Below are 12,098 nucleotides of genomic sequence, written 5' to 3'. Positions count from 1 at the left end.
CAGCTACCCCAGGACAGCGACGCCGTGAACCGGGACGTGGCCCCGGGGCACTGGCCCTGAGCGCAGCCCCTCCCTCGCCCACGGCCCGTGGCTGGTTTCTGGGTTTCCAGGCTGCGGGCACGTCTCTTGCACCAGCGCAGGGCGCTGGCCTCATTAGCAGGGTCTGGCAGCCTCCCCCGCAGGGGAGAGTGTGGTGCTTATTTTTAAGATTTCCATTTATTCAAAGACAGGTCTCAAGTGGGAACCAGGAGCTTCGGTGGGGTCTCCCCAGGGACCAGGCCTCCCGGGAGCAGGCAGGAGAAATGGTGCCCTAGCTCTACCACCTGGGGGGTGGGGCGCACAGGGACCGGAGAGCTGACATCTCCCGCTGGGGGTCCCGGGCTGTCTGGCTGCCCGAGCAGCAGCACGGAGCGCAGTGGCCAGGGAAGAGTCCTAGCCGGTGAGGACACACAGCCACCACTTCTGTCGAGGAACAGCGGCTGTCCTGACCTCCTTTCCCAGGACACCAGCTGCTGCTGGAGAGAGACCACAACTTTGCCAGGCAGAGTCTGGGAATCTAGGCCATGGGAGGAGCTTCGCCCCTCGTGGAGGGTGAAGAGGGACCCCCAGAAGTGGAGCGTTCCAGCTCTTTGGGACAGTGCAGAGGACAGAACGGGGGCTGGCCCTGCCTCGGATAACTTTGCAACAGGAGCTGAGAAGGGCCCGGCCACAGGCAGTGCAGCGGGCACCCCCGCACCATGCCCCTCCCGCCTCTGCCTGTTCTTTGCTTAGGAGGCACTATGGCGACAGCTGAAAGCATTTCAGACGCACAGGCTCTCCCACTGAGTCACCCCAGGCAGAGACAAAGCCAGGGGCGCTCCTAAGCGTGGGTGACTCAGGGAGGGGGCGGGGCCAGGGCCACGGATCCTTTCCCACCTTTCAGATCCCCTGGCAGAATGAAGGTACCATCCCGCTGTTGCCGAGGGTACTCAAAGCAGACAGGGAGGGGACCCGAACACCTGCCCCCAGGCTGCAGGCAGTCCCTGGGCACCTGCTGGCTGTGGCCAGTGGCGTCCCTGGCCCTGGGGACCAGGCCTGTGCCCCTGGGCCTGGGTCACTGGGCAAGACTCCAGAGCTGTTGGGCCACGGGCGCAGTGGGCAGTGGCCTCACTGCAGTGGGTCAGAGGACCTGGAAACCTCATTTGAACGTAAGAGGTCAGAGTAAGACTCAGGCTAGGGCTGGGCGGGGGCCCCGGGCCCCATCCTGCACCCGGACCAACCACTCAGCTGTGTCAGAGTGTGTTGGGGGGCACTCTCAGGAAGAAGGTGTGGCACTTCCCTGGGACTCACAAGCCCCAGGTCCCCACTTTCCCTGGAAAGGGCCCCCAGCTGTCATGAGGCTGGCAAGGCATCCACGACCCACAAGTCCCAGCACCCCCTGCCCTGCCCCACCCGTGCACACTGGCCCCCCGCCCAGCGCTATACAGAGCCCTGAGGGCCGCAGGTCTGCTGCTGCCCACACCAGCGAGCTGGACGCACCGACAAGGCCCTGAGGCCCACAGACCAACTTGTCCCCAAGAACCAGGGGATAGGTCTCAGCAAACCTATCCGCAGAGTCCCCTGAGCCACGGCCCTGGGTGGCTGCCAGGGACTGTGTCACCCCTCAAGAATCCACACCAACGGGGTCTGCTCTGCCCCTCGGAGGCCTGGGGACAGTCAGCTTACTCGGTGACCTCTGCTAAGTCACTGATGCCCCTGGCCTCTGCTTCTGTGTGTGACGCAGACAAGGGGCTGAACCATCATCGTCCAGGTGTCCGCCCCAACCAGGCAGCTCCCATGGCCAGAGAGGCTCTGCAGGAGCCCGAGCCACAGCCGGAGGATGCAGAGCGTCTCATCGCTATTCCTACGTGACCACGCACAGAAAAGTCCCTGCACGTACGTTCCGCCGAGTACACGTGTTAAAACCAGCTTCGCCTGCTTCTTCCCTCGTCCTCCACGTGGCTGCTTCGGGTGTACACCGACAGGCACGCGCCAGGCGCTGCCCTGGGAAGCCTCTCTGACTCCAACAGAAGAGGCTCCTGGCGGCCATCTGCGCTGCCAGAGGTGGCACCTGTCCGGGGAGGCGGACAGCTCAGATGGCCCCAGCGGCTTGGCCCTGAGGTTCAAAGGAGCGGAGTCCTTCCAGGCCTCCTGGTCCCACAGGCAGAGCCCCCAGAGGGGACCCTGATGTCCCGACGCCATCTTTGGACGCGGAGGCCCAAACAGGTCAGAGGCCCTGAGTTCCTCGCGCTCCTCTTCCCGCCAGGCCCATGGCCCGACGCGCCCACGGACAGCTGCCAGCACCCAGGGGCCGTGGGGGGCTGAGCGCGGTGCAGGCTCACGGGGCCCCGGGCGCAACTGCTCGTCACATGCCACACGCCACACGATCACGGGACCAGCCTCTGCATTATCCTTCCTGACGACCTAAATTACGGTTATTTTGTTTCTGCCTTGTTAATTACACAGCCCTGAAATAGAAGGCGCCTGTTCCCCTTTCTCAGACCACAGTCAGGATGCCCGCCCCTTCCAGATCCGGAGCCCAGGGAGGGGAGGCCACCTTGGTCAACACCAGGCCTGAGAGTGCCTGCCTGTGCAGCCACCATGGCCCCGTGACCTTCTAAAGCACATTCTGTGACTGGCACCTGCCCCCCAGAACTGAGGACCACAGCCAGCTGGGGTACAGGTCCCTCCCCACCAACCACCCCGTCTCAGAGGAGCTTGCGCGGCAGGTGGGTTGGGGCCCGAATGAACATTCCTTGCGGATCCAGAGCCCAGGCCACCTCCGCCCCCAGCCAGGGGAGGGCCACCCATGCCTGTCTCCACCCACCAGCAGCTCCAAGGGCTGGGCTGTCCGAACCCCGGGACCTCCGCTTTCTGGGGAGGCCTGCTTTTCTGGGGCCTCCGCTTTTTGTACTCCGTGCAGCAGGTCTGGCCAGAAAGCCCCTCGAACCTCGGGTGACCTTGAGCAGGGCCCCCACGCCCACTTCTGTGACTCCGGCCTTTTCTCCCTGGCCACTTGCTGGCTTCTGCCTTTGGGGCCCCAACACTGCCTGGGGGCTTGGTGGCCCCTCCCTCTGTCCCCAGAGTCTGCAGGTGGACTGGGAAGGACACATGTGACCCTGGCCTGCCCCCTACACCATGCACCCTCAAAAACAGAGGAACCACAGCCGGGTTTTCTGATAGACACGGTGCCCCTCGATCAGAGCTGGGATGGGGATGGGGCGAGCGAAACAAAAGCAGGGAGTGTCTTCACCCAAGACCCACTGGACTTACAAAAGAGTGCACCCCAAGCCTGCCCAGATCTGCCCAGAACAGCAGCTCTTGGGCCGGCCGCACGCCTGCCCAGGCCCTTTGGCCAGAAGACCCCTTGGAGACGGGCTGGCCGTGGTCAGGACGACCTGGAAGTAGTGAGAGCCCAGCCAGCCACAGCCCAAGCACGCACACCCGCACGCCCACGGAGAGGGTTCACAGACCAAAGGAACAGGCCTGCCAGACAAGGCTTGTGACCACACACGCCTGGACACATCCTCCATGGACTGTGTCCACTGCAGTCTCCTCCACAGACTGGGAGTCCCTCAGCGATGACCAAAACCACGGGGTGAGCGCTCCGCCAGGAGTGCAGCCTGGGAGCGCGCCTACTTCTGGAGAGAACCCTCCGCCCCAGTTAGCGCGCCACGTGTCTCTGCGCTCGCTCCCCGACCTAGAATTAGAACCAGTTCTGTTTGGGAAATCCCAAAACACAGTCTCAGTTACCAGCAGCTCTTGAGAGTGGCCAGCTCCGACCTAGTCCTGCTCACGGGGCACCCACCGTTGACGGACAGAGGGACAGACGTCGCTCTCCGTCGTCTTCTCTCTGGAGCACCTCCCCCACCCCCTCGCCACCTCACGGACGCTGGCTGTGGCTCTGGGGATGTCCTGTCGTTGGGGCAGCTTGGGCCGCCTGGCCACCGGCCCAGGGGAACGAGCCCGTGGTGGCGCCCAGTGGTGCAGAGGCCTGGAGGGCAGAGTGGGCAGGGCCCATGCTGGACAGGTGACCTGTGAACTCCAAGGCAGCCTCACCGCCCTCCCGGGACCCTTCACACTCACAAAGCTCAAACGTGGGCTGGGGCCCAGCAGGTGGCCTGGCTCCAGCCGGCACAAGGTGGTCCCAGTGCTCACACTGGTGAGGGACCGCCTCCTTCTCCCCAGCTCTGAGCAGGCCCACGCCCACAACCACTTGGAGCCCATGCCTAAGAGGCAGTCACATCAGGGGAGGTGTCTGCTCCACCAAGGAGAGCCATGTGGGGGTTCCAGCAGGGCCCCTGTGCCAGCCATGGGGTCCAGGACCCACCTCCACTGGCCTTTGCTGCCGAGGAGGGACCGCAGACCGAGAGAGCCCCAGACCACTCCCAACCCCTGGGGCACTGTGCACCTTCCCTTGGCTCAAGGACACAGAACCCCGGCCCCCACTGGGTGACAATGTGTGGGCACACCCGCACCTGCCTCTCCCCTGTTGTCCAGGGCTGGGGACAGCCGCCAGGGTCCTGGGTCACCCACCCTGCGCTCACAGAAGGCGAAGCGAAGAGGTTGGAGGGAGCGTGTCTGCTGCCCACAGCGTCTTGCAGCCCCGGGAGCTGGGGCCTAGGATGCTTGGTGGCCGGGCAGCTCAGAGAGACTGTGGGCCTCCCGACGGCTCAGAGCGCTGGCCCCTGGGTGCCTTGCCCTCAACACAGGCGGGGCTCTGCGCCGCTGGGGAGCAGAGGACACCAGTGCTCGGGCGGTTCCCCCCGCTTCCCCTGAACAAGTGGCCGAATGGCGGGGCACGTGCGGGTACAACGGCTAGCCGGTCCCGGAAGGAACTCAGTTCCCTGGGGGAAGTGGTCAAACTGAGAAGGGAGGCTCAGAGCAGCAAGTGACAGAGGGAGCAGAGGAGAGGAGTGGGCAGCACCCAGACCAGGGAGGGAGGGAAAGTACCCCAGCTTACAAACGGGGAAACTGAGGTTGAGAGGATCCTGAGCTCCCCATGACCACAGGACCGGAAGGGCAGAGCTAGGATCCAGCCCCAGCTGCCAGGGCCTGGGGGCTGTGCCCACGTGGGGTCGGCTGCACGGGGTGAAGAGAAGCCACATGGGGCTGGCAGGGTGGCCCTGCAGAGACAGGGCGCGGGGAGCCTCAGTCATAGGGTGACCCTGGGACGCGGGAAGAAAGGTCAGCACCAGACACCTCCATGGAGAGCCCCCAGAGGGAAAGACCAGGGTCCGAGGAGCCCATGCATGTCCCTACCAGCCCCACACAGCCAAGAACAAATCCCACCTCTGGGCTCTGCAGGCCTGGGGTCCAGAGCCAAGCCTGGGGTGGGAGGTCAGGGCCCTCCTGGAGAGCTTTTCAGTGGGTAGAGGCGACGGGAGGGGCACGGGCAGGGGGCAGGCACAGGGCCGTGCTGATTCAGCGGAGACCAGGGCTCAGCCTGCAGGGCTCCACCGCTGGGGCGGCCTGCCCACAGCCCCCAGCCTTCCCCTGCAGCGGGCACTCCGGCTGAGACCTACACATTTCGGCTCCCAGAGAGCCGGTCACAGCAGCACCTGCTGGTGCAGGGGGAGGGCCTGGCTCAGGACAGAACCTCCAAGTTCACTACCGCCTGGGCGAAGCTTGAGCACGTCGTGCTGCATGTGACACACCAGACATAAAAGGCCACCTGCGTGGCACTCCGTCCACAGGCAGGCCCGGCGCGGGTCCAGACAGAGAGACGGTGCGTGCGCTCAAAACCCTGGTGTGTCACGTGGCTCGAGCGTCAACCAAAGCGCTACCAGCAGAACCTCCGTGGGGGGTGGACGGGATGGGTGAGCAAGCAGCTGAACCCAGGCAAGCTGCCTCAGCCCCCTGCCTGTCACCAGCCAGCCCAGCCCCTCCCTCAGAGCGCCAAGCAACTGCCCTGGGGGCGCTATGTCCCTCCCAAGCAGCAGGGGCGCTATTCCCCAGGCGCACTTTCAGGAAGCAGACTGGCAAACCGCATAGAGGGTGGGACAAAAACTAAGCCACACGGGTGCAGGTGTGACTCTAGGCCGCACCCGACAACCCCACTCCCGGGGACTCACACAGATGACTCCAGGGCGGCCGCTGTGGCTGCCTCCATGGCTGCCGGTGGCGAGCCTAGGCAGTGACAGGTCAGGGTGGCCCACGGGGCAGGGGCACTCAGAAAGCAGGGGCTGTGTCACCACCGCTAAGGAACACGCAGGATGAGTGGAAGGTGCATGGGGGCCGGAGTGCCTGCCCCGCCCACAAGTGTGCGGGGTCCCACCCACTGGGCCCCCCTCACCCCCCGCAGAGGGGCGCAGCAGAGGAGCTGCCTGAGTGTGCCACGCTCACACAGGGCGCGGGGTGCGGCAGAGCCCCAGCAGCACAGAATCGCACGCACGCAAGCACATGTGTGCACACGCCCAGTCCGCTTCGGGCAGGCGTGCCACCCGGACACCTGGCAGGAAGGGCGGGCCTTCGAGAAGGTGAGGGTTACCCCCAGGCACCCCCACGCCCACCCCAGGCACTTCCCAGCAGCTGCCACTCCTGACTGGCTGGGAAGCTGTTTTCCGATGTTTCCTTCACAAACACGGGGGCGTCCTATTTTCTTTTTCCTCCTCATCTGAGGTCTGTGCGACCTCAGAGAGCAGGTGTTCTGGGCCTGGTCTGTGTCACCTGGCTGGGGTTCTGTTGAATCAGGTGCATCAGGCCAGCCCATCAGGGACCCCGCTCAGCACACGAGGTCTGTGACCGGACAAGATGCTGAGTGACAGGGCACCAGGGCTGGCCCCTCCCTCGCCCTCCAGCACCATCTGTCTCACACAGTGGGGCCGCTGAGCGGCTGTGTGCCCAGAGGCTGGAACGCAGGGGGCAGGGTGGGCAGAGTCCATTTGGGCCTCTGTTCTTTCGGTGGAGAGCCTCCCAGGGCCCCACTGAGGCTGCCAGAGAGGGCAGGGGGACCGCAGGGCCACACCAGCCACCCTGCCAGCTCCAGGACATGGGGCACTCGCCCCCGAAATCTGTCAGGAGAGGGCCCTGGCTCTGCCCAATGCCCTTGAGGGGGCCCACCCCGGCCAGCTGGGCGCTGTGGGCGGGCCCTTGTGCAGAGGGAGTGGCCCCCCGGGCTCTGCGCGTCCCCGTGGCCGGGGTCCAGGGCCTACCTGCAGCTCCTTGTCCGAGTACTTCTGCGGGTTCTTGCTGCCCTGGCTCTTCTTGCGCAGCTTCTTCAGCTCGGCCTGGCACTTGTCCAGCGCGTCGCCCTTGCTCCTCTGCTCCGTCTGGTACTTCTTCAGGGCAGCCTGGCGCACGGACAGGACGCAGCCATGAGTCCCGCTCCCCTCCACTCCCACAGATGAAGGCCAGGCTGGGGAAGCCCTGCAAGCTGCCCCCCGCCTGCCTGCCCTGATTCACATCCCAGACGCCAGCAGGGCCCAGCCCCTCGCTCCCGCTCTCGTCTGGCTGGGGAAGGTGACAGCACATGGCAGCCAAGGGGGCTACCGCAGGTCAGGGAGGGAGTGTGGGTGGGTCCCCGGGATGGCAACGGCAGGCCGCCACCTTTACTGAAAGCAGCAAACCCAAGCAAGTAGGGTTCACCCCCCAGGACGGCTCCCTATCTCCAACAGGCAGGAATGTTGGAGCTAAGGAGCTCCTGGATGGGGCGCACGGAGGGCTGAAGGCCCTCAGAGGGAGGGAGGGAGACATCTGAACAGTCAGTGGCAAGAACTGGGGTGCAGGGCTACTTACACTCAAGTACCTGGCGTCCAGCTCCACCTTCTGCTCCAGCTGCGTGAGCAACTCGTTGTGGAAGGACTTCAGCTGCGCAGGTAGGGAACACGGGCCAGAGTCAGAGCCACTGTGAGGGGCTGGGGGGTACCCGGAAAGGGAGGAGTAGGTGGGGTCCCGCCTGGGCACAGGCGGCCACTCCCTGGGTGAGGGGCCCGTCTAATCCAGAGCCGATGACCCTGCGGGGACAGGAGGGCCCCACAGAGCCAGGAGGTGCCAGGAGGGGTGCTGGACAGAAGTCCGAATGCCAAACCACCCGGGTCGCCTGTGCCCGCCGGCCCTGCTGCCCTGGGGCCACCCCGGGGACTAGGCCTCACCATCTCTTCCAGCTGGTTCTGAATCTGCCTGTGGACCTCAGCCATCTGGAAGAGGACGTCTCCTGGACGGTGGGACACAGGGGAGAAAAATGGGGACGTCAGTACCCCCGTCAGCATCCCCGTCACCCCCACCATGGCCAAAGAGTGGGGCAGCAGACCAGAGAGGACACGGGCTGTGGGCAGGCAGGGACAGTGCGCCTGGGGCCTGTGGGGGGACAGCACAGCAGGGGCCCCTCAGTGCAGGGGCAGGAGGGTTGGAGACATGGGAAAGGGTCGGCAGGGGTGGCACCAAGGTGCGGCTGTCTGCCCCTAGGAGGCCACGTCCTGCCCGGGTGTTGGGGAGCCTGCGCAAGGAGGCATCCCCGCCCCCGATGAGGCAGAGGAGCTGGAATGCAGTGGTTTGATCCGCAAATATTTGCAGAGGACCATTTTCGGTGGCAGCCACTGCCTGTGCTGTGGACACAGAGTACGAGGCCACCCCGTCCTCGAGGGCGGTCACTTTCTGGCAAATCCTGTGCCTGGAGTGCTGCCCGCACCAGGGTGTCCCCTCCCTAGCTCACAGGTGGGCCACCTGGGATCGCATGACCCACAGGGTCCCTTAGGGGGCAGCCACAAGCATGTCTACAGCCCCCAGTGAGGCCCAGCTCCTGGGCCCCTGCAGGAAGCCATACTGGGGTGGCCCTGCCCTCTAGAACCACACCACCACCCCAAGATAGCCCTGCACCCCGGTCCTGTTCCCACCGGGAAGCAGGGCTTGACGCTCAGGTTGCCCTGATGGCCACTGGGCTCACGGGGCCCTGACCGTGACCAGGTGTCTCAGACAGGTCTCCACCAATCGGCCCCGCCCACGAGTCTACTAGCCCCACCCAGGCAGCGGGACAGGTGCCCAATCAGTGTGGCCTGGGGTCGTCAGAGGGCCCACAAGGGGGCTCCAGCATCCCAGTGCCCCGCCACGGGCAGCCCCGCATCACTTCCACTAGCAGGCACGTGGGGCTGTGCCCCCCAAAGCCTGGTTCCACGCCCCACACAATGTGTGTTCAGGGCAGACAGAAGGGGATGAGCGGGCTTCTGAAGGGCTCAGATTGTCACCTGGCAGCTGGGCCCAGGCCCCGTCGCTGCCATGGTCTCCTGCGGCCGGCACGGGGCTGTAAGTATGTGTGGCTAGCCACGCGCAGAAAGGCTGAGCCAAGGCTGACCAGTGCTGGCAGGAGAGGCCGCACTAGGCCTCTGCCCCCGCCCCACCCTGCGCTCCTGGTTCCAGGTGTCAGGGAGCAGGCCAAGGAGGGTGGGGACCTGAGGGGGCATGAAGGAGTCCGTCCCTGTCCTTGCCGAAAGGCCTGGGGCAGAGAGGGGTGGGCCTGGCTTAGGGAAGCCCGAGTGGGGAGGGACTCTGCTCCCGCCAGCACCCTTGGGGTCTGAGACTCCTGGGCGTGGCTGCAGCCTCACAGCCCCCCACCGTGAGAATGGCCACACCGTAGGTCCAGACGCACAGTTTAGGCCTCTGGACGCTCAGATTCAGGTGAGAGCCAAGAGGGGCGTCTCCAGGCCCCCGCCCTCCCTGCGTTGGTTTCCCATTCTGCCAAGTCCCGGATGCGGACGCCGCCTGGAGCCTGGTCTGTGACCCTGTGAGGCAGGGTCTTCCTGTGTCAGGGCCCCAGGTCCGCCTCCCCGCTCTCGGCCGCAGCACCTCTGGGACTTGGTTAAACTGAGGCTGGGGGTGGCGCACCCACTTGGCCCCCACGGCCCTCTCGAGAGGCAGCAAAGCTGTAAAGATGAAGGCAAGCAGCGGTGACGGTCACACGGGTCTAGCAGGATCCCCGCGGGGACAGCGCCCACGCCAGCAGCCACGCCCTTGAGGCCCCGAGTTGCAAGTTCTCATCCAGACCCACCTGGAAACACGGGTTTCCTGAAGAGGCTGCAGGCTGCCACTCCGGGGAGTGTTAGAGAGACACGGATCGGGAGCCTTAACGTCTCGAGAGAAGGGCCTCCCGACTCCGGCACAGTACGGGGGGCCACACCCTGGCGCTGCGGACACTCGGATGCAGCCCCTGCTCACCCCCTGCCCCCTGGGAGCCGCCAGCACTCCTGGAGTGCCACGGGGTTCCCTGAGCTGCTGCAGGGACGAGGCTGTGTCCCCAAGCCAGGCTCCCGGAGGACTGGGACACCTCAGCCACCAGTGGTGACATCACTTGTCCCTTATTCCAGTGTCCTTCCTGGTCCCAGAAGAGAGCTGGTGAAGGTCTTCACAGCCAGACTCAGTGGGAGCCGTGCCACCCCATGCTCTGTGACCCTCTCCCTGCCTCCTGTGCTCCAAGGACAGCCCAAGGCGGGCACTGCCCAGGCCCGCCCACCCGGAAGGGGGACGCTTCTCCCAGTCCTGGCTCAAAGCCAATGCCTCGGCCCTGGGGCTGCAGGTCCTGGGTCCCCAGCACAGCTAAATCCCAAACTCAAACAACCAGCTTTAAAACGGCCACTCATACCTCACCAGCACGTGTGTCCCGGGGGCTGTAAAGCCAGGGGCCACCCCTGACGGGACTGCCAGTGCTCAGGGAGGGCCATGGAGCAGGAGGCCCGACACACTGAGAGAACAAGTAGACCCTGAGGCCAGGGGGAGGGCCATCAGCAGCGGGGACCGGTGAGGAAGGGCACACACAGGGTAAATGGTGTTGAAACCCGGGGGTGTCTGAGAACCGGCTGTGCCCTGCCAGTCAGGCCGCCAGGCCCGGGGGAGGCACCGCCCCCCACGCTCCCCAGCTGAGCCTCACACCCCCAGTGCCTCGGGAGCCTCAGACTGGCCTGGCGCCTTCAGGTCAAGAGGCAATCTCAGTCCACGTGGCAACAACCCCCACCAGTGGGAAGGCGGGGCTGGGGCAGACGGCACACCCACGCAGAGGAAGGTGTGCCCACGCACAGTAACGCGGAGCGTGCGGGGAAGGTCACCACCACCTCTGCTGCGCACAACAATGACGGGCGGCCTCGGTGGCCTGGCTGGAGCCCTTGTCCCCAAGGGGGTAAACCCAGCCCTGGGCAGCAGGAGCAAAAGGGACTGGTCCAGCCTTCTAGCAGGGACCCCAGGCCTGTGTGAGCTCCTCGAGGACAGACCACCCCCATTCCAGAATGTTCCAAAGAGAATCCTATCCCCATTAGCATATCCCCTTCCCCCAGGCCCCGGCAACCAGTGACCACTCGCTGTCGGGGGCCCTGTCTACACACTCGAGCCAGCGGGACCGCTCGCTGAGCGGCCTGTGGGTCGCGTCCTCACCAAGCAGCTGCTAGGTCCGCCCGCTCGGCGGCCTGGGTCCGTCCCCTCGGCAAGCCATGGTCCAGCGTGCGGACAGGCACGGGCGTCCGCTGTGGCCGCCAGCTCTGCGGGAGCGCTTCCGCCTCAGGACGAGCCTCTGCTCGGTTTGCGCTCAGTCAGTCTTCCTAACGCGTGTGTTCAGGCTTCCCCACCTGCTTGTAGTGACAGTCTGCTGGCCAGCAGACCCTGGGGAGCCGAGCAGACTGGGGTCCCCTTGCCGGTGGGTGACCATCAGAGGGGGAGTCGGGGCCTCAGACTCCAGAGCTACCAGGCACTCTCGCAGGTCCCCACATCTAGCCCAAGCCCCAGGGACTCAGCAGCCCCTCCCAGGCGCTCTATGCTGCCTCCCTGCTCTAGACCGGCCTGCACCCCTGGGGCTCTCTGATCGATTTGTGCGTGCTCAGAGACGCAGGGTCACCATGGTGACCTCTCCAAACTGGGAAACCGTCTGAATGACCCCCCGACCGGGCTCTTGAGGGACAGATGAGATTCCCAAGACTGGGGTGAACCACGGGGCGAGGCTTCCAAAGGTGTGGACTAGAGACTGCAGGATGCTGCTCGGATGGGAACCTCCACCCAGACGGAGGCAACCGGCTCTCGGCCAGAGTCCCATGCACGCTGCATCTCAGGGTGACGGAGACAGGCCCAGGACTGTCAGGAGCCTCTGCCCGTGCTGGGGTGCTCCC

The 12,098-nt window shown here is 65.3% G+C and overlaps 1 protein-coding gene across 6 annotated transcripts in view; it reads right to left on the bottom strand.

Annotated features, from left to right (window-relative positions):
• The window catches only part of BAIAP2 (BAR/IMD domain containing adaptor protein 2), a 49,019-nt gene that overhangs the window by 14,244 nt on the left and 22,677 nt on the right, over positions 1 to 12,098 (bottom strand). For all 6 annotated transcript variants that reach the window (XM_045190222.2, XM_024553781.3, XM_024553779.3 and 3 more), the window contains 3 exons: positions 8,112 to 8,173; positions 7,756 to 7,827; positions 7,173 to 7,310 (listed from right to left, as the gene is read on the bottom strand). In XM_045190222.2, the coding sequence (XP_045046157.1) occupies positions 7,173 to 7,310; positions 7,756 to 7,827; positions 8,112 to 8,173 (272 nt within the window). The remainder of the gene's footprint in view (positions 1 to 7,172; positions 7,311 to 7,755; positions 7,828 to 8,111; positions 8,174 to 12,098) is intronic.

Source organism: Desmodus rotundus, chromosome 9 (assembly GCF_022682495.2).
Source record: "Desmodus rotundus isolate HL8 chromosome 9, HLdesRot8A.1, whole genome shotgun sequence".
Classification (NCBI taxonomy): Eukaryota; Metazoa; Chordata; class Mammalia; order Chiroptera; family Phyllostomidae; genus Desmodus; species Desmodus rotundus.
This window is presented reverse-complemented; position numbering and strand designations above follow the sequence as displayed.